General features: G+C 31.8%; 1 protein-coding gene across 1 annotated transcript in view; it reads right to left on the bottom strand.

Annotated features, from left to right (window-relative positions):
* The window catches only part of LOC129803226 (xaa-Pro dipeptidase), a 70,766-nt gene that overhangs the window by 24,079 nt on the left and 24,681 nt on the right, over positions 1 to 22,006 (bottom strand). The window contains exons 2-4 of the mRNA XM_055849672.1: positions 15,748 to 15,960; positions 15,482 to 15,673; positions 7,404 to 7,451 (exon numbers count right to left, since the gene is read on the bottom strand). Of these exons, the coding sequence (XP_055705647.1) occupies positions 7,404 to 7,451; positions 15,482 to 15,673; positions 15,748 to 15,942 (435 nt within the window). The 5' untranslated portion in view covers positions 15,943 to 15,960. The remainder of the gene's footprint in view (positions 1 to 7,403; positions 7,452 to 15,481; positions 15,674 to 15,747; positions 15,961 to 22,006) is intronic.

Here is a 22,006-nt window from a genome sequence, read left to right as displayed (position 1 = left end):
GGACTCTCTTTGATCATAAGTACATTAACAAATTTGACACACACAAAATGAAAATAAGGTGCGTCCAAACAGTGAGAAAAAAAGACGGTGCGATTAACATTTTTTCCTCAGAAATTTAACAACTTTTAAGTGTAAAAATATATCAGCATTTTTAATGTTAATTTTACACCTTTTTAAGTGTAAAATTAACATGAAAAAGGGTAACTTTAACCTATTATACACCTAAAAAGCATAATATTAATTCAGGGTAAAATTAACATTTCCGGAATGTTATTTTAACTTTTTCGGATTTCTCTCACAGTGAGGAAATATTAGTAGTCACAGAAACGGAACCAAGGGCACTATAAGCAGATTAAAAGAAATTCGGTTTTATAAAATCCCTGATTTAGAGTATTCGACAAGATCATAATAGGGAAGAAAATCCTTAGATAGTCAACTTTCAGAGCAAAACAGTACGTAAACTCTTTCTCCGATTCGCACATTCTCTATAGCAAAAGAAAATTTTCTTTGCGAATAATTTCTAAAAAAAGTTTTATTCAGATCAGACTGATAATGAGTAAGAGGGAAGTTCTTACTCTGAATAAATAATGATAATGATTTACTTTATATTCGTTCTATAACACGTTAAGGGAAAGCACTCTCCCTTTGAACGTTCATGCCATCGAATAATGTGAATTTTCTTTTATTTTTGCTAAGAGACTTACACATAACTATCACATAATTATCAATAATGGATAATAGGCTATAACTAATATTTAACAGAAATGTATAAGTTTCTCAGAAATAATTAAAGAAATTAAAGAGAATTCGAAAGGAGAGTACTTTCTCCTAAACGCTAAATTTATCCTACGGTATTGATCCGATATCGGTGTAAATATTACCTTTTTTAGGTGTATTAGGGGTTGAATTAACATTTTTTCATGTTAATTTTACCCTTAAAGATATGAAATTTACCTGAAAAATTTTGATATACTTTTACACCTAAAAATGCTACCGTTATAAAAAAAAAATAAACGTATCTTTTTTTTCTCGGTGAAGGCAAACTATAATATTGCACTCTGTCTAATTTTTCCCCGGCTCTTCCAACATGGTGCCCCGGTCAAGTTCGAAAAAATCATACACTGAGAGAAATCCGAAAAAGATAAAATAACCTTCCGGAAATGTTTATTTTACCCTGCAGTATTGATCCGAAATCGGTGTAAATATTATGCTTTTTAGGTGTATTAGGGGTTAAAGTTACCCTTTTTCATGTCAATTTTACCCTTAAAAAATGTGTAAAATTGATATTAAAAAATGTTGATATATTTTTACACCTAAAAAGTGTTAAAGTTATGAAGAGAAAAAAGTTAATCGCACCCCCATTTTTTTCTCAGTGTATAGGGAAAAGTACTCTCCCTACGTACATTTATACCTTCGAATAATGTCAATTTTCTTTAAGTTTTCCTGAGAGACTTAAACATTTCTATTGAATATTAGATAGCTTATTATCAATTACTGATAATTATGTGACATTAATGTGGAAATCTCTTAGGAAAAGTAAAAGAAATTCACATTATTCGAAGGCATGAACGTTCCAAGGGAGAGTATTTTCCCCTAACAAATTTATGAACCAGTTTTAATCGAAAGTGAGACAGAATAATATAAAAATAATCAAAACAGAATCTTCGAAAATATTGTTCCTCACTTACAGTTCTGTACAAAAATTTACTATAGTACAGTGTTGCTTATAAGATTTTTTTTGTGGAAGATTGAAAGACATTTTTGAATCATAAATTAGAAATTATTGAGTTCAAAATAGTTACTGTAGAGTAGAGAATCATTTAAAAAAATCACAAACGTGAAATTTAATTATTTTTAATAAAATTAGCGTAGGAATTCAATTGAAATAGTAAGTGAGATTGTTAAGAATCTCACCTAATAATAGCTGTGACATTATATGGACTTTTCACCTTTTTAATCTTATTTCGGGGAAAGTTTTTTTCATAAGAACATACAAAGAATCCCTAACGACTGTCAGTAGCTAGAAATGGATTGGATAAATGAAGGAAATTCTGTGGAAAATGACGAAAATCACATTACAAAACATCAAAAGGCGAGACACGTGATGATCTTGAGGAGATTATGCAAATACTCTATGTGCTAATGGGGATGAGTTTATTGCTAAGCTAAAGGTATATCTCATCATTCATCTTTTACGCGCAATGAGTATTTCTAGTCCATGATCGATGCACAAGACACGTTATTGCGCAATGTTTTTATTTTGATATTTGGGTCGAAACTGTTGAGCTGTGTAGGTTTTTCTTTATCTCGTTCAAAAAAAAAAAGCAAACTCCGACGAGATAGAAGAAAAATACCCGCATATTCAATACAAACAGTACTCTTTTTTTTGTATTTAGCGTGAAATTTCCATTATTCACTTGGGACTTTTTTATTGTTTTTTGTTTTTTTTTTGTTGTTGGATATATTTTGAATGTGAAATTTTCACTATTTGACTCTCTAATTATAATTCACTGAATAGACAATTTAGTGTCTCTCTTTTTTGATATTCGTGCTTTTTATGCATGCAAAATCTGCAAAGAATCCACAAAGAAAAAGTCTTATGTAAAGACGAGCAAAATTATACAAGAAGCTGAACAATTTACGAGGAAAACACAAATAAATAAAAAAAACAATGGGATACGTGAAATAAAATCGTGAAAAACTGTTGGAGCAATAGTGTGAAAAATTGGTGAAATTGCCAATGGATTTCAACATGTAAATATTTGTCGATGGAGGCGCCAGAAAAGCTCATTTCGCGTGTGCTTTCATGCCCTGAATTCCTCCTCTTTATTTACCATCCTCTTCATACTTCCTCATCTGACTCAGCATGGAAATTTATGACTTGTTTTTTTCCCTATATCTTTGGATAAAATGAATCATAATCATAGTGGAATTATAATTGTTTTGGAGATGGAAAAATCCCCCAAAAGAAGTGCCATTTAATTTTGAAACTTTCATAAGACATAACAACATCGTCTGTTTGTCTCAATTCTCATTTTGTTTGAACTTTAGTTGTCGCTTAGATGTTGTGATTAAAATGACGCACTATAAATTTAAAAATAAAAATAGAAAAGAACATCGCTCTGGGACTTTTTTTGAGCTTTTGCTTAAATTTATTAAGCTAAAAATGCAACTTAATCTTATTTCCTGCTTTCGTCTAATAATAAATCCATTTGAAAAAATCAAGTCTGGGAATTTTTATTAAAAGGCGCACAATAAATTTTAAGATATGTATTAATATAGGAATACTTTATTGTGAAAAAAATCTTATCTTACTCTTGCTAAACACTAAAGTTTAATTATTTGATATTTATCATAATTGCGACACCTAAGTGTGTAAATACTTTAAAATTTCTTTTAAAGATCGTCTGGGGCATAGGAATAGCGGACAGAGGTGGTATACCCCTCTAAATCAGTCATGTTGACCCTCTAAGCTAGCCATTTTAAAATAAAAATTAATTTTCGTTTTATAAAAAGCTTCCTTTGAATGCAGTTTTGTAAAAACAGGATTCAACATTTTATGCGTGATTCTACAAAAAAATCCCGATTTGTTGAGTATAAAGCTTCAAAACTTATTAGCTTTTCAATTTCACTTTGTGGAAAATTTTATTACGATTTTGACAAATATCGTATTTTAAAATGAATGAGCAATGTGAATATTTAACAAAATAAATATCAAGAATTTATATAACAAAGTTTCAGCAAGAAAAAGCTTTTCATTTGTATCTTTAGTAAAATAGATAAAATTTTCCTTTTTTTGCTTTTAAAACTAATAAATAAATAAGAATGATATTATTAATTGAATTTCTAATTTTTTGGAAAAACATAAATTGAAATCCGAAGGCATCGCATTGTTCTTAACGGTCAACCTGTGAGGTGGCAAAGCGTCCCACGCTTTGAAAAAAGATCAAACTCGTGACTTAAATGCTATACAGTAAGGTAATAGCAGTTCTTCTTCAAATAGGAATCCTTTGAGAATTTCAAATTAATCCTAAATTGACAGTCAATTGAAATTCAATTTAAAGAGAGATTATAGCATCAAACACGACAGCGAGCCATAAAACCAATTTAGTATTTTAGTGAATAATGTTTAATAGTATTTCTCAATTTTAAATTAAATTTATTATGGTTTTATTTCTGGAAATCCAAAGAAAACCGTTGGGGACTTTAAATAAATGTGAAATTGACAGTTAACTGACATTAAACATAGATGACATGACAGTATCTAAATATACAGCCAACCTTATAGAGAAATAAAAGACAAAATTGACCTATTTGTAGAAATGTGTGTAGCAGTTTTCCTTCATCTTCAGCAGGATTCTTACGTTTCCTCTACTGGAACACAAAATAAATCCGTTTAAGATTTTAAATTAATGTCAAATTGACAGTAAACTGACATTAAACAAAAGATGAATGACAGAGTCGACACGACAGTGAACCATAAAAGTAAAAGGCCTATTTACCATTTTGGAAAAATGTGTTTAATAGCGTTCCTCAATTTTTAGCACGATTGTAATGTTTCATTGATATTCAACTGCAGAGTAATTATAGTAGCGACAAGAAGATATAGTAAGGTGGGGTAACTGGATCGTTTTCCGAAGAGTTCTACTTAAACGCTTGTGTTTGGACTGATGAAATTCCTTTTTACTTCTTCTAAATCCATAGAATTATTCACTGCTTCATTCAGAAACATAATATAAAAAAAATTATCAAAAATATTAAAGAAAATTTATAAAATAATGATAATACTGTAAGAAAAAACCTAAAAAGTTAAAACAACTCTTTGAAAGAGTTGAATTAACTCTACGAATATTGATGTAATTGTTACTCTTTTTCGTTGTAAATTTTAGTAAATAGAGTTGAAAAAACTCTTCGTGCGAGTTGAGTGAATTTGTCGGATATCGATGTAATTATTACTCTTTTTCGATGTAAAATTTCATCTCGACTGAAGTATATGCTTAAGTGTTTTCGTTTTAAGAATATACTTCAGTCAACAAGATTTTCGTGTGAAAAAGTTCATATGGAACATCAACTAGAAATATGCCTAAGACTATTTCATGAAGACATGTGCGTATACATCATAAGTGATCTTTCGTTTGGAATATAGGAAATTTGAGATCAAGAAAATATTAATAAAGAAAATGATAAAATAAAAAAATTAAATTGCAAAATCCTATCCATTTTGGGATTTGAAAGAGTTATTTTAACTCCAAAAAAGATTTTTTTAACTCTTAGAACGAGTTATTTTAACTCTTAAAACGAGTTATTTTCAGTCTTAAAAAGAGTTATTTACACTCTTTTGTCATGTAAATTTTAGAAAAAAAGTTAAAATAACTCTTCCGAATATTACACCTAAATAGAAGTAAAATCAACTCTAAAATATAGTTAATCGAAAATCACAACGAAAGAGTCAATTCAACAACGATTCGAGTAAGTTTTACTCGATTATTTTTCTGAGTGTATGAATAACGAGAGTAACATATATTTTTGGCGTAGTAGTGTCCTTAAACGACTTATTACCATTTGGGAAGGAGCTGTCGTTACTTGTGATCAGGAAGTTGCGAGAGACGCTTTGGCAAAATTTCATCTTTATCGGAGGACATGGCATTTTGTGAGGATTAGTAGATAATATTCCAATGAATTTCACCAAATTAATATTGAAATGATAGATTTCGATTTTATGCACAAAAAACATGAATGGTATACCAAAAGCTTTGTAATTAAATATCAAATCGCGGAATGCTAATAACTCTTAAATCAATGCTGTAAATTAATAGTTAATCCCGATTGAATGGAAATGATGATTAAATTATCTCTCAAAGGTAGGAGGCAGAAATATCAAGGTATTCGTATATTCAGAGGAATATTTGATCTCTCGTTTATCAGGGAAACATGGGGCAGTATCAGGCATGATTTTGGAATTGATTTTTGAAAATTTCTCTACAAAATACAAGATGATAAAAGGGAATAATATTAGTTTATTCTGTGAATTTTGGGGTAATTTCGTTTAAAAATGAAACAACATCCAATATGGGAAAAAACCGGCCAGAAAATTGCTTCATCTGTCCTTATTGGTATGCATTTTAGAATGAAGTAATATCTAGAAGTAATGAAATGTTCAACCTCATAAAATGTTTTAGTGTCATTACATTCTTTGATCTACTACACCCAGAAAGCATTCACTTTATTTAAAGCCCATTAGCCAATTAAGGAATGCGAATTACTTGATTTTCTCGATTCTTGTATCCCATTTCTGACACCAATATCTTGAGAGTTGGAAAAAAGGATTATATTTGAAATCGATATCATTAAAAAACAAATATAATCTCAAGAGCTATAATCTATAGATCAGTCTATTAAATTATGAGGCTTTTTAGCACGACACTTTACACATCATGTGCCGGAAATTTTCCCATTTCTCTCCATCTCATCTATCGTCTATTTTTCCTCAAACTAAATTACGAACTATTTGAAAATAGTCTGAAGAATATTGTGTTGTTTATTTATAGCAAATGAGTGCTTAATTGCGTGAATAAGTTCGCACTTGCGCTAAACTTATAAGAAATTCTTGAACACAAGGTAATTAAATTTTCCTTAGAAAAATATAATCTGTTAGAGACCAAACAATTTTCTTAATTTAACAAAGTCAAACAAGACTAACAAATTTTTACCGAGAAGATTGACTTTTCATCTACAATGTAGCAAAACCTGAACAATGGAATAGATGAAGAATTGCGGTCATCATAGCCGGAGGTAATGTTTAGCATTTTTGTTTTGGTCGTGTATTTGTACCTCGACTTTTTGCCACGCAAAATCATACACAAAGAACACGGTTAAGTATATATGTAATATGTTTTGCAAGTTAAAGTCCCCAACGGCAAATAAAACACAGAAATATAGCTTCTCTTTCACATTTTGCGAGTTACTTTGGTATACAGAGACATCGAAATAAGAAAATAACAAAAAAAAAACACGATCGTCTGGTGAAAGCTACGTGAACTTTTGTATATCGCCTTCAAATACTCTTTATTAGATTTGCTTTTATTTTATTGTTGTTCATTTCACACCCCACCAAAGTCTCTGCCACATTGCAATTTTCAGTGTTTTATATATATATTTTTCTTCAAGCTGGAAAAAATTCACATACCTCTATAAACAATTCATCATTTTGTGTTACCAAATGACTAGTTGAGAAGCAAGTTCAAAACATTTTTGGTTCCTGCTTCTATTTATTATACCCAGTTCATGGAACTATGACTTAGTCATGTATATACACAGTAAAAAAAAACAGAATAAACAAAAACAAAATGGAAAAGAAACATAAAAAAATCCAAGAGGAAATATCTATATACAATAAAACTTACCAAAACGTAAATAACAGGCGGATTTCTTGACGCAATCACGCTGTTTATCTGAAATTATAAAATGAAGAAAGACGCTTGTGAATGAAGGCACATTTTTCTCAATTCAATTCCAAAATAAACAACAGCTATAAATTTGTATTTTTCCATGAATAAAAAAAAATATTTAGCAAAACACGTTTTCCCCCAGCTCGAAGCTCAGTCATATGGAGAAGGAAATATGCATAAAATTGCAATGAAAATTGTACATCGATTAGACATTACAATTCTCACAAGATAACTTTGCATATCGACTTTGAGAAAATTGAGGAAATATCTATCTTATTTTTTTTTAACCTTTCCTTCTTTTCTTCATCTTTGGAAACAATACAAAAAATTTTGAAGTTTTTTTTTATTCAAATACATTGTAATTTTTGACTTTTCCGATATGGGTAATTTAAATAATGTCGTAGAATTCAGATTTTGGCCTCAATTCTGAGACAAAGATCAAGATCAAGGAAATTTCAAGATTTTCGTATTCTGAAATAAAAAAGTCAAAATCGAGTTGTCAAATCTGTCACATGTCTTCGAATCTTGAAATCCAAGACACAAACCGTGTATATCAAGATTTGCAATTCTGGACCCAATATTTCAAGATTTCAAGACATCAAATTTCTTGTTTTCATGAAATAATTCCAAGAACCTCTCGGAGGTGCAAATTTTCAAGATTACTAATAATTTGAAGAGTTTCGTGCGGAAATCCTTTTTGATGAGGAATGTTTCTATAAGAGATGATACAAAAAAGAATGACTATGAAAAATGCTCTGATTAATCTTGTAATTTAATCGTAATGGTTCAAAACGTTCTAGATGTACGTTTTGAAGTGCAACACTCAATCAGAGAATACCTGGAAAAGAATGACATCTTGCATAAGCATTTCAGGGTTTATCATACGTCACAAGTTTTGTTTGCACTTCTTTTATTTCCGATTATAGCCTGTCTATTTGATACAACCTATAATAGACAGTAGAGTTTTCTAAATTCGAATGCTCGGGGGGTATTTTTGACATTTCTCACCTCCAAAATTCGAACGATTTTTTCAAAACTAACGAAATTTATGTCAGATTAAATTGTACTTTAAATCATATTCCCGTACTTTCTCACAAGCCTTAGTGGTGACATACTTCTTTTAATTTTATACGATCGTATACAGGAAGAAGCAAATAAATATGATTTTCATTCATCCAGAATACGAATTTTTTAACATAACCCCACAATTGACATTTTGAATCCAAACGTCATTCGAATTTGAGAGATTCAGATTTAAGAGACTACTGTATTAGGTGAGATTCTTAACAATCTCACCTACTATAATCCTAACAAAATTTCATGTCGTCCGATCGACCTCAAACTTGGCCAAAACGTGTTTCGCCACTTCCTGATCACGAATATTTATGTGGCTATTTTACGTTCCCGGCCGGCCGCTCTTTGGAGCTTAATAGCTCCTAAACTAAAAAAGATATCGACTTGCGGTTTTCGGCAAAGGTTAAATATCGTATGAAAATTGCAACTTGGTGCATTGACCCCTCACCCCCCACCCCTCCTTCCACCATTTTGAAGACCCCCCTTTTTTGTTTTCTCAATAGCTCCGCCCCTGTGGCATCGAGCGGGCTCAAATTTTAGTATGTTATAGCTGGGCCTTAGAGCTTTCCATCAATACCAAACTTAAGGTCCCCTGACCCCCCAGACCCGAGCTATAAGGGTCCAAAAAAAATTTCTTAAAATGGCCATAACTCCGCTTCTAATTGCCAGAATTTAAAAAGTGAGGGCTTTTTGGAAAGCTCTCGTGAAATGCCACTTCCCTTCTAACATTGCAAGTTCATAAAACCACCGCTAGGGGCGCTATTATTAAAAAGAAAATTTTTAAATCTTATAAGTTAAATAACTCAAAAATTCCATTGTGCATAGGGTTGAAAATTTAGTATGTTGTAGCCGTTGATTATACCTATCAAACAAAAAAAACCTTAAGTCGATCCATAACCCCTGACCCGAGCTATAAGGGGTCAAAGTTCGAACATTGACCGGCCTCTATCTCCGGTTCTAACTAACATAGCGACCTAAATTTTACCTTTTTGGTTTCGTCTCGATGAGCACTTTCAGATAGAAGTTCAAAAATTCACCACAGGTGGCGCTGTGATAGCGTCAAAATTAATCGAAATTCAAAGTCACTTTTCTCAAAAACGGCATTGTGCAAGTTAATGAAATTTTAGTATGTTGTAGTCCAGTCTAGGACGTTTCCAAAATGGTGCAAATGTGCGCTGTGGTTAAAACAGAACCGAAGATATGAGGGGTCAAAGTTCACAAAATTCAAAAAATCATATCTCCGGTTCTATGTGACCGATTTTGATGAATGAGGGCTTAAACGAAAGATCTCTCCAAATGCTACAACTTTCTAAAATATTTGAACTTCGTGGGACCAACACCAGGGGCGCCACAGTCGAAAAACCAATTTCAATATCACATAACCTCAATTATCTCGACTGTCGCTGAACCGATTTTGATGATTACTTCAACATAATAGTAGAGGACATTTGTCTCTACATTTCGTCCATACATCATTTTCCGCTCAGACTACGCTATCACTCCGATTTTGCCGTTTAAGTGTGAAAAAATTGATTTTTCCCATAATAACGCTTTGAAATCACTCAGATGCCAATTTGACTGCCTCTACTCCACAAAGACACTTAAAATATGGTTTTAACTGGAAAGTCCCACAAAATACAACAATTCTTTGATATAGTTGAAGTTCAACAAATGACTACTTGGGGAACTCTGGATGAAAAAAACAAGTTAAGAAACAAAAAACCTCGCTTATCTTGGCTTCTGACTAATTGATGAGATCAAGTTCTACGGCAAAATTATAGAGAACATTCTGGTCTAGATTTCACCCATATATCACATTTGTGCCAGTTCATCCAAATCCTTGATATTTTGGTTTAAATACAAAATTTGTATAATTTCACGAATTTGATTCAAGATAACTGAATGGTGACTCACAATTTCAGCTCTAAATCGAATTTGCATGCACTCCGAGCTAGCTCACGTTAAGAATCTCACCTACATAAGCCGGTTAGGATTATCTGTCCCTTTTTTCTAATTTGTATGACAGAATTTCAAAAAATTCGGCAAAGAAATTAAGATATTTGTCAGAAATGACGTTTCGTTAAGTGTAGAAAATCTTGAAATCTTGGTTCTTAGCTAAGACATTTTAAGATCCATAAATGCTTAATTTAAGAATATAAAGCTTAATCTTGCATATTACTGCTCTATTCTTCGCAGTATTCTTCTTCTTCTTCTTTCGAACATCACAACAAATTCAATTTAGCGCAATGCAATTTAAGTACAAAAGAATGTTATAGGCATATTCAAAACATTTGGGAGAAAAATGTATATGAATTTAGATTTCACGAGATTTTTCTAATCTAAAAGACATTATAATTATTTCATTGTAAAGTGTTTCAATTTGGAACCATGGAATTATCAATTCAACTTTTTAAACCATTAAGTAGTGAAAATTATTTAGATCTTGAATTTTGAGTTTGGAAATATTATTTTTTATAAGAATTTGATCTCAAAATCATGGAACAAAATCAAGATTTCATAACATATATTTTATTATAGGAAGGCCTTCGAACTTTTAAAATAATAATGATTTTCTACTAAAACTTTTGCTCTTTGAACATACATACGTAGCAAATGTTATTATTTTAGATATGTATGCAATGAGAGATATCCCACGAGTTCATCCAAACACAAATTCAAAAAAAAAAAAAATTAACAAAAGTGATGTATAATGGCCTCTTTTTCATTTAATCTTTATATTTCAAATAGCGTAAAACTCTCCCAGCTCTTGTCGTAAATCAGAAAAAAAGAATTATACTTCGTTAGTTTGCTCTCATTTCCCGACACTAAACTTTTTCCTATTTTAAAATTTCTCTAAATAAATATCACAGAGCTAACCTCAATCAAAGCCAATCCGTGAAGTAAATGAACGCATAAAAGAAAATCGCAAAAGTCATTTGAAGAGCTTTATATAATTTTGTTTTTTTTTTTGACAAGATGGGGCAAAGAACCACGAGATTTCTATTTAACCTTCAAATTTCAGAGACCGTGGCCAATTAACAATAAATTTGTTCATAGACACTGGATGTCTATTGACCCTCTCAGAAACTCCTCGCTCCACTGCTTCCGTCTTTTCCCCAACATTTTACACACTGAGAGCTCAATTGATCCCCACGCACTAGAAAATGTTCTGAGAACAATGATTGCTTATTTTTCTTTTTTTTAAGATATTTTGTCGAGCCAAAAGAACCCACAGAATTTATCGAGAGATCACATCTTTTTATGCGCCTTTTTTTCAAATTGACGGTCAATGGACTCCGATGGTAGATGATATTTATGAAGGTGAAGAGGAATTTATGGATATTTTTCAGCTAACTTGACTTTAGAAAGCAATTCACAATTTAATAGTGAATTGCTTTGGTTTTATAATGCCCTTAAGATTTGTTATGATTTTCAAAGAATAAATTATAAACTTAATGAGTAACACACAATATACAGTTCGTTTTTGTTTTGAAAAATATTTTGGGAAATAGCATTGGTTCAGATTTAAAGTGCTCTAATCAAGAACATGCTGAAATTAGAGACGTTAGATTAAAGATAGGGTAAATGCCCTAATTCAAAACCATTTCCGGACGCTTTAACTTTGACAGAAGATTCAACACATTAAGTACATATTTTTTCTAAACGGAATTACAAAAATTTGCTCCTTGACGTTTCTAGAATGTTACTGTTTAGTGAAACTTCTTTAGATATAATTGAAAAACTTCTTAAATACAAGAAAAATACGCGAGCGTAAAATGCTTCTATTGGAAACATATTAATCCAAATGGAGACAAGGGAAAGTTTCTAATTGGAGACAAACAGTGTAAGTGAAACCACGACGAAAAGCTTCCAAAACCTTGTTGAGTTGCTCTTGATTGTAGGATTTGTTCTTATTCCTGGTCTTTTCTCCTTTCCCATCTAAAACAATAGGAAGGAAAATCTCTCCAAAAAAATCATATTTCCAGGGTTTCCTATTGAAGCATTTGCAGACACTTCAGAAAAACCCTTTTTGTTCACAAAATAAGTAATTATTTCATTTGAAAACTTCACGTACCGTTAACAATAAAGATTAGCACTTGATTTAACTAAAATTAGTCAGAAATGTGACATGAAATGTTAAACAAAACGAATCAACAACAATCATCTCATTGTGTTTTTCATTGGAAAACATGGTCGATCGATGAAAAATTCGATGGTAAAAAGGTACACTATTAATTTTTCTGAGAAATTAACAAATTAAAATTTGTGAATATGAATGGGTTTTTGCTTAATCAAGAGCAAAATTAACTAAATAATGACACTGTGGTATAGAAAATTATATTAATAATAATTTAGTACTGTATTCATCATGGAAAAAATGACGTTTTCATTTGGAGCAGGTTTTGAATTAGCTTAATTTACCCTATTGTGACGAATTTGTCTTTTAAATGGCTAGGAGTTGTGAAATATTCAAGGCACCCCCCCCCCTAACTCCAATATACGTCTTTGGGTCCCTCACAACCCCAAATATCCGTTTTGGAGCGAAAATTCCAGGATATTCGCTTAAGTGCAATTTTACACTTAAGCGTATACTTTGGGAGGGCAACACATATGCCTTTGAAAGACAATGAAGGCAATGTCTGTGGAGAAGATTGAGAAGGAGGGAGCTTTAAATTGCCCCTTCATGATCGTGATCCAGGCAATTTATTGCCTGTGGTACCAATCACAGTTTATGATGAAGTCGCCTACAGTGTGAATGGGGAAGCTCCTAGGATTGCAATAACCATGTCAACCCTTATCAGACACGCGCATCCCCCTTGTTCCTGTAAATGGAGTCTCTACGATTCCACGGTTCAGGTTGAATTCGTCTGCCGTGAGAAAATTTAGCCAGGAGAGTCGCCGTGGGACTCATCGGAAGTTGAGATGCAGAACCTCTTCCATAAGGGGATTTAACCTGTGCACCACCCCTATTATTAATCGTATCGAAATATATTCATTACAAAGGTAATCACTTTTACAATGTCCATATCTCGTGTTAGAAGAATCTGCTAGTCCGTTTGTAGACTCGCCCAGGAGCGCATTGTGGATGCTTCTATGCTCCCGGAGTTGTTGGGCGTAGGCGGTGCATTATATTACGTTATTAACATATGAAAATTGTCTAGATTAGACATTCAGATCTTTGCACCGGGCGGGACTCAAACTCACAACAAAAAGTCGAGCCGGGGAATCGATCCGGCCAAGAGCCAACGGTCTTGCCTATTGCGCCACTGATTCCCCTGGACCACCCCTTAGACACTGAGGACACTGAAGGTGCCCCAATGACCGCCGCCAGAAATAGAGAGGGCTCTACACGGTAGTGGAATCGTTGGAGTTCGGGAGATCTATTCGGGCAAGTCGTCTGCGGGGCTTGCCATTAACCACCCTGATGCCACATCAACCCTCAACTACATCTACAACGGCCCCGGGATGGGAATTCACGGGTATTACACCCAGATCAAGATTATAAGTTGGGAAATAAATTATCACTAAGGAAAGCCACGATGTTTTTACTCAATGGAGACCACGGATGGGTTTATTCACCCTTAGGGTGTAGTCGGTCCGTCAGAGTACATTTGTTACAAGGGTGGGGACTCCTCTACCCATATTCATAACAATATATTTTGACGGCTCTTTTCTAAAGTGTCTTTTTATTTGTGTAAATTAGAGTCAGCCAATATCCCGAATAGTTAAAATCCTGAAAGAGTTGAAATTATACGAAGGATAATGTGTGGAATGGTGCTACCGAGAGATAATTTACTGGCGTCTAGCAAGTACGCCTCAATTGGCTCGGGTAGGCTGGTCATTTAGTTCGCAAGGATAACGGCGACCAGTCTTTAGCTCTAGAGGCAAACTTTATGCTTTGAGAAAATGAACCCGATACAACCGCTGATGCATCGACGGCGTAGACCAGGATACCAGCTCATTATTGTAGCCGTATGTGATGAGGACAGTGGACCTAGTCCCCGGCGAGTGGCCTTCAAAGTTGAAGCCAATTTCTTACTTTCACATACAAATGTGTATGGGAATTTTTCTTGCACTCGTGATCGTTATGCTAAATATTTAAAAAGTGAGAAGTTTTTCCGTATTATAAGATACATTTCCGTATGGAGGGATAAATATACTAAATTTTTGTTTAAATAAATTTTTCCTTGGAGCACTGTGAGCTGAGTCTGAGATCAATTTAGGAATTGGCTTCAAATAGCTCCATATAAAAAAGCCAACTTGCCAGGCGCTTGCAGTGGACAGATCCGAAACTTCTGTGGGAAACCGTCCGATCTCTCCCACGATCGGCACTACTTAGCCCAGATTCACACAGGCTTTCCTCCTGTGAGAACTGGTTTCCACAGTAGCACAGCTACTTGACATAAAGGGGACAGGGAATGATGCAGCGAAAACAGGATCCAAAGTTAAATAGGGGAAATGTTTTTTTTAAATGGTAATGCCACATTAGGGATGCGGATTTGGGGAAAAGTGGTGTAACAGGTTCGAGTAGCGACGAGTTTTGAGTCAGGCCAAGATCGACAAATGGTTATATCCAAAAATGATCTAAATCGCCAGATCCAATTTTGAACGAAGTAAAAAAAGATGTTTTTGGAGGGCTTGGCAGGGGTGGGGAGTAATTTGAGTAAATCGGTTCGCTAAAATGTTTACTTGTGGGGAGGGGGGTCATCAAATTCCGGAAGTCAATATCTCTTACCGTTCGGAACCCAGGATGTTGAGAAGTTGAAAAAATTAGATTGTGGAAACTGCTCTCTTGTGGAGTTCGAGCAGTTAAAACATGTATTCAAAACAAAAACTATTGTAATTGTGCATGACTTTGTACTTTGACAATTTTGAAATATTGTGACAGATGTCAAAGTAATTATAGCAAATGTCATTTTTGGGTTTAAATTTAAATGGTTGCTATAAAAAAAACTTACCTCATCAACATAGTGAACTTCATCAACTTGGTACTTGACCTTAAAGTCTTCCTTGGTAAATAGTCTCCCCATCCAGACGGCATATTCCTCCGGGAGGCGTGGTACAAAGAGTAAACTTCGACACGAGAAGACATCCACGCAACCATAACATCCAGGTTCAGTGACGCCAAAAAGGTACGTGAAATATGATTCCTACAAGGGGATTTGAATGAGCGACAGAGTCTCCAGGCAGCTTCTCATGCGGAAATATTAAAAGATTTATTCACCTGACGAAACACGTAGTCAACATCGGTGTCATAGAGACTTTTATCTTGGCCTCCCTGAAGCAGTACCAGGGAACCCTCTTTAATGGTCGGCATGGCCACTTTCAAGGCCTTAGTCACACGTTCGCGATTTTCACGGTACATCTCCATGGGGATGGCGTGAGTTTGGGGTCCCATTTGGAAAAATCGTCCAGACATTGTGTAGCTAAATTTAGTCTTGAAAGACAGAGGTAAATGTTGCCAGTAAAAATAACTGTGGACACTCCTCGTATGTGAGAAAAACTGATGAGAAATTTTCCTCTACAGTCTCCACAGAAATTCCATCCAAGATAAGACAATATTTATTATGTGTCGAAGAGGGGAGGATTGCCAATCGATTTATCGTTCAACATTGTATATTTGGAGTGTGACAGCAGAAGAGAGAGATTATCTGCTTTAGCCTGACAACAGCACTCTTGCAGGGCTTTTTGAAGTTATTTGGAAAATCTAAGTATTACTTTCAAAACTCCAAATAGGAATCCTTTGAGAATTTCAAATTAATCCTAAACTGACAGTCAATTGAAATTCAATTTAAAGAGAGATTATAGCATCAAACACGACAGCGAGCCATAAAACCAATTTAGTATTTTAGTGAATAATGATTAATAGTAATTTCTCAATTTTGATATAAATTTATTATGGTTTAATTTTTATAAATCCAAAGAAAACCGTTGGGGACTCTAAACAAATGTGAAATTGACAGTTAACTGACATTAAACATAGATGACATGACTGTATCTAAATATACAGCCAACCTTATAGAGAAATAAAAGACAAAATTGACCTATTTGTAGAAATGTGTTAATAAATCCGTTTAAGATTTTAAATTAATGTCAAATTGACAGTAAATTGACATTAAACAGGAGAGAAATGACAGAGTCGATAAGACAGTGAACCATAAAAGCAAAAGGCCTATTTACCATTCTGGAAAAATGTGTTTAATAGCGTTCCTCAATTTTTAGCACGATTATAATATTAAATTGATATTCAACTGCAGAGTAATTATAGTAGCGACAAGATATAGTAAGGTGCGGTAAGAAGATCGTTTTCCGAACAGTGCTACTTAAACGCTTTGTTTTTGAACTGATGAAATTCCTTTTTACTTCTTCTAAATCCATAGAATTATTCACTGTTTCATTCAGAACCATAATATAAAAATAATTATCAAAAATATTAAAGAAAATTTATAAAATAATGATAATACAGAAAGAAGTCAGCATGAAAAAACTGGGTCGCCTTTTCGCTAATTCACTTTTAATTAAACCTTTGGATTTAAAATACTTCTTCACAAGGAAAAAACAATATATGTTTTCAATAAACCAGCTATCATTAGCGAAATATCACTGCTAGAAAATTTTTCGTGGCACAAGATTGAAATGAGTCGATTATACTCACATATTTAATGGATAAAAATGTTATTTTTGCTTTTTCTCGAACTTGAATAGTTATATTATGTTACTGTAGTGACTATATTACGAAAATGAAAATAAAAATATTATTTTAAGTGGATTAGTCATAAACGATCCAAATAGCGAAGTGCCCGGATTAGCACACTTGACTGGAGTGACCGATAAAATAAAAATCTTTTTGAACTATTTAGAGAACTGTGCTTAGTAGTTTTCTTCAACATACATCAGGATTATGTTTCTTCCCAGGGGGTGACATTAGCTCTAAAAAATGCGACCGATTTTAGTGTAAATTTTTCCCTGTTTTCGTACACATTTCACGAGATATCTCCAAAACTACGTAGGTTGCCAATTTGGGGTTTTCGGTTGCCTCTTCGCTATTAAATTGGCTTTTATTTTGTATTACTATTATTTGCTAATTCATTCTACACTGACAGAAAACAGCTAATGAACCCAAAAGTTTTTTCGGCTCGCTAGAAACATATGGGAAACATAGGAAATATCATGCCCCTGTTTCTTCCATTAGGACTCCAAGGAAATTTGTTGAGGATTTCAAAGTACAGTAGACTCTTACTCAATCGGGCGAAAAATTTTGTTGACAATTTTCACATGAAGCTAATTCACTCAAATTCGCTGTAGTTCTTCCCAATTTATCATGATTCTTTATAATTCAGCGTTTTTTGTGAAATTTACATAGGCTTTGACGCCCGAATCTATCGATAAACCGGATGACATTTTGCCCCAAATGCCCAATTGAGAGAGAGTCTACTGTAATGTCAAATTGACAGTATATTGACATTAAATAGAAGAAGGATGACAGTATCGACAAGACACAATGAACCATAAATAAAAGACAAATTTACCACTTTAGAGAACTGTGTTTAATAGTTTTCCTCAATTTTTCATAATAATTATTATGTTTCTCCTTTTATCATTAAATAATACAGTTTAATTATTTCATATTACAATTTTTTTCACCTCCTCTCAAAAAATATGCGGGTGTGTTGCATTGAGGAGGCATTCAAAGATGTTGTTTTCTTTTAATAAAAGTTTTTATTTTGTGAAATAATATCTAATAAAAACTATGTTGAATAAAGGAAAATACATAGTAATAAAATATGCATTAAAACATGCACTTTCACTTAGGAAATTAGGAAAAAAAAATTTAATAAAAGAACTTTCTATAATTTGTTATTTTTTTTCTTGTTTGTATTCTTTACTAAGTTATAATGTAATTATTTTGTAAATGATTTTTACTATTTGTTATGTAGGATATCTTTCAAAAATTGTCGCAATTTTCCATCATTTCACTTTCTCTCTCTCTCTCACTATTTTCTATACACAGAAAACAGACATTGTTATTTATTTTCCTCCATGTTATTACTGTAGGTACATTAGTATATGTGAGTTACTTTTATTCGTTTTCAGTTTTTTTTTTCAATTTCATGTTCAAAATCGATATTATACTTTATTTTTGTTTATGCAGAAAACCAGCAAATCTTTAAGAACAATTAATTTTCTCACCATACTCTTCAAATCGATATAAATATCAACTTGTAAGCGTGAATAGCGTGTGAACTTCTTTTGCTATAAAAAACAAAAACACGAATTTCAGCCAAATGCTAATTAGTAAGGAATATGAGAAGTTTCCTCATTGATTCATTTGTCCCTGTTGGTTTTATTTCATATGTGCTCTTTTTATTATTCTCTTGTATACAAATTAGAAAAAAAAACAACAGGGGAATAGTCGATAAAGTAAATATCGTGGTGTTTCAATAAAAAAAGCAGTAATATATACATGCACAGTAAAACAGGGGAAAATATATTTATGCCTTTAAAAACATTTAAAAAAAAAAACTCAAATAGGATTTTTTCTGCCACATTCAACACGCAAACACGCTAAATTCATATTTTTCGTATATTTCTCTTATTGCATTCTTGGTTTTAATTTTTTCAACTATTCTTTTTTTTCAATTTGTATTTCCTCAAATATGGTTTCTTCCTGCAAAAATTGTAGTATAATAAAGTGGACGTGTATCTTTTTTAATTATCCTTTTTGTTATGAAGAAACTATTACAATATTTAAATATTTTGTTTTACTAATATTTCTACCACATAGTATCATCAACTATTTCATTGTTATGGATAAGAGATGGGAGATGTGAGCCTAGTGAGAGATATATTTATTAATTTGTAAAAAACCTACATTATTACTAAAATATATTTAAGCAGAAATTGTGAGAAATAAAGCGTAGAAAATAATTCTTAAATATTTAAGAATGTGTTGTTTTTCTCAGTAGGAAAGATTTTTTGTTTTAATTTAAAAAGAAACCTAATTAAAAATTATCAATTTGTTACTAAAATAAAAAAAAAACACAGGGTATGAATTCAGCCCTATAGAGAAAATTGTGTATGATTCCTAAAATTTATTTCACCCTGTAAATTATTAAATTTTTTTTTCTCTTCAATATTTATTTTTTTTATCATTTTTATTATTGTATTTTAATTTTAATTAGGTACAAAGGAACATTCTTCTTTTTTTTTCCTTAATATTTCTCTTATCTCATGTCACCAATCATCATGTTTTTTTGCCTTCTTTTTTCTATCTCTGAAATATGATTTTTACACAAACTAATATCTTTTCCTTTTGTTTTTTTTGTGTGTTCTTTTTGGAGGGGGAGTGAATCTTTTATTCAGACACCTAATCTTTGAAATCTTATCTTTAAACATTGTACAATTTTTTAAAGATTTTCATCGATATTCTTAAATTTCAAATTTGTTTTTTTTTTAAATATTTTTATTGAAATAATTTTATGATAGAAGATTTTTTATATATCATTTTTTTTATCATTCTTAGAGATTGTATTATCTGTTTGCATGCATTACACAAAATACACACATTTAGAAATTTATTATCATTGAAATCTTATTATTAGTGATTTCTTTTTTATTATATCAATTTAGTAAAGAATTCAAAAGTTTTTTTGTCCACTTAGATAGTTGGTGAATGAAACCCAAGACAAAATCTAAATGTTAAGCGTATAATTTTTCTTTAATTTTTTTAGATAAAATGAGGGTTTTCAAGTTTTTTTCTTCATTTAAATTTTTTTAAGTGTCAAGGATAAACTGATGAACAGCTGTCAGTGTCAAATTTTGACAATTGCTGACTAAACTGTCAATTTCCAGTAAGCAACCTAGACAAAATTTGAGGTCAAAAGTATTTTAAGCCGTTTTAAAAACCTCCAGTAAAGTATTTAAAAAAAAAACCTCCAGTAAAGTATTTAAAAAAAAAACCTTGGTATTTTCCCCCAACTCCCAATTCTTCTCATTTTCATACGGATCCTACCTATAAATTTACTTTTACATGATTTCTATTTTAAATCTAAAATTTTATTCTTTTTTTTCTTTTATTGCAGTCTATCATTCTTTTTCGCCTACTTTCTCATCTAAATTTTTTTTTACTTATCATTTCTCAATGGAAAATATCATATTGTTTTTTTTTCTCAGTGAGGGATGATTTTGAAAATAAATCAAATTTCGTAAAATCTTATGAATATTTAAAAAAAAATTATTTATGGTTGTTTACGCAGTCTATTGAAATGAAAATTCCAAATATTTCTCTTTGCCTTTCTCCCACGAGCATCTCAATTCACCCTCAAAATATATATTTTTTAATTTTTGTTGTTGTTGCGTCTTCCTCACAAAATATATTCGGCAATATCCGGTTAAGTGATTCATTTTTGAAATTTCATATTAAAAAAAAACTATCTAATTGCTAAATATTGAAAAGTTTCTAAAGTAATTAAATAATTACCATTCATTCTTCATTTATGCAATATTATTTTTCTTTTCTTTTTTTGGAAATTTACATACTGATCCTATCTCTTAGTTATTCTACTAGAAATCATAGAAATAACCAAGATTTAACAGAAGTTTATCATTATCTTTTTCATATATAGTTTTTTTGATAAATCAGAAATCTATTTATGCTGTTGACTATTTGCGACTGATTTTCATTTTCTTTTAAAAAATATATTTACATCATCTAACATCATTTTCCATTATTTTTTTTTCATTCTATATTGTTATATTTTTTTTATTATTAGGTTTTTAGATTAATTTGTTATACAGTTTCTAAATATATAGCATTTCTTCTCGATAAGTATACTTTTCTTAACTTTTTTTCTTCTTTCTCTTTCACCATAATAAAACTATATCACAAAAGCAGATTTTGTTTCCATTATATATTTCTCATATTTTCATCTCTAAATCTTGAGACATTTTATTATTAGTAATATTTGTTATGACATTTTCCAGTGATTGACCATACTTGTATTTTTTTTTTGGAAATAAAAATTTTATATTCTAATATTCGATGGAGGATATATTGTATGTTTTTCTTTCAGGGGAAGAATAGGAAACAAAAGGAAAAAAAAAACGGTTTAAATATTTAATAAACAATTGAGAGTAATGCAAAAATGATGCAAACATTGTGAAATATCGAGATGAGTTTATTGCCCGACATATTTTCATCGATATATGGCGTCACCAGAGACAAAACAGTATACAAAAACAGGTAAGAATCGATGTTATTTTGCAATTCAACCATCTTTCTCCATTTCCGTCTCTCTCTCTTACTCCTTTTCACAATCTCTTTTAGCGTCCTCAAGCCATTGCAGAGAAAACCTCCATTTGGCATTTTCATCGCTTGAGACATTTTATTTCTTTCCTATGTTTTGTATGCAACACACATACACACAGACCCATCAAGTCGACAAAACTGTAAACATACTGCAAGGTGTGTGAGTGTGTGTGAT

Source organism: Phlebotomus papatasi, chromosome 2 (genome assembly GCF_024763615.1).
Source record: "Phlebotomus papatasi isolate M1 chromosome 2, Ppap_2.1, whole genome shotgun sequence".
NCBI lineage: Eukaryota > Metazoa > Arthropoda > Insecta > Diptera > Psychodidae > Phlebotomus > Phlebotomus papatasi.
Note: the sequence above shows the minus strand (reverse complement) of the source record. Positions and strands in the feature narration are given on the sequence as shown.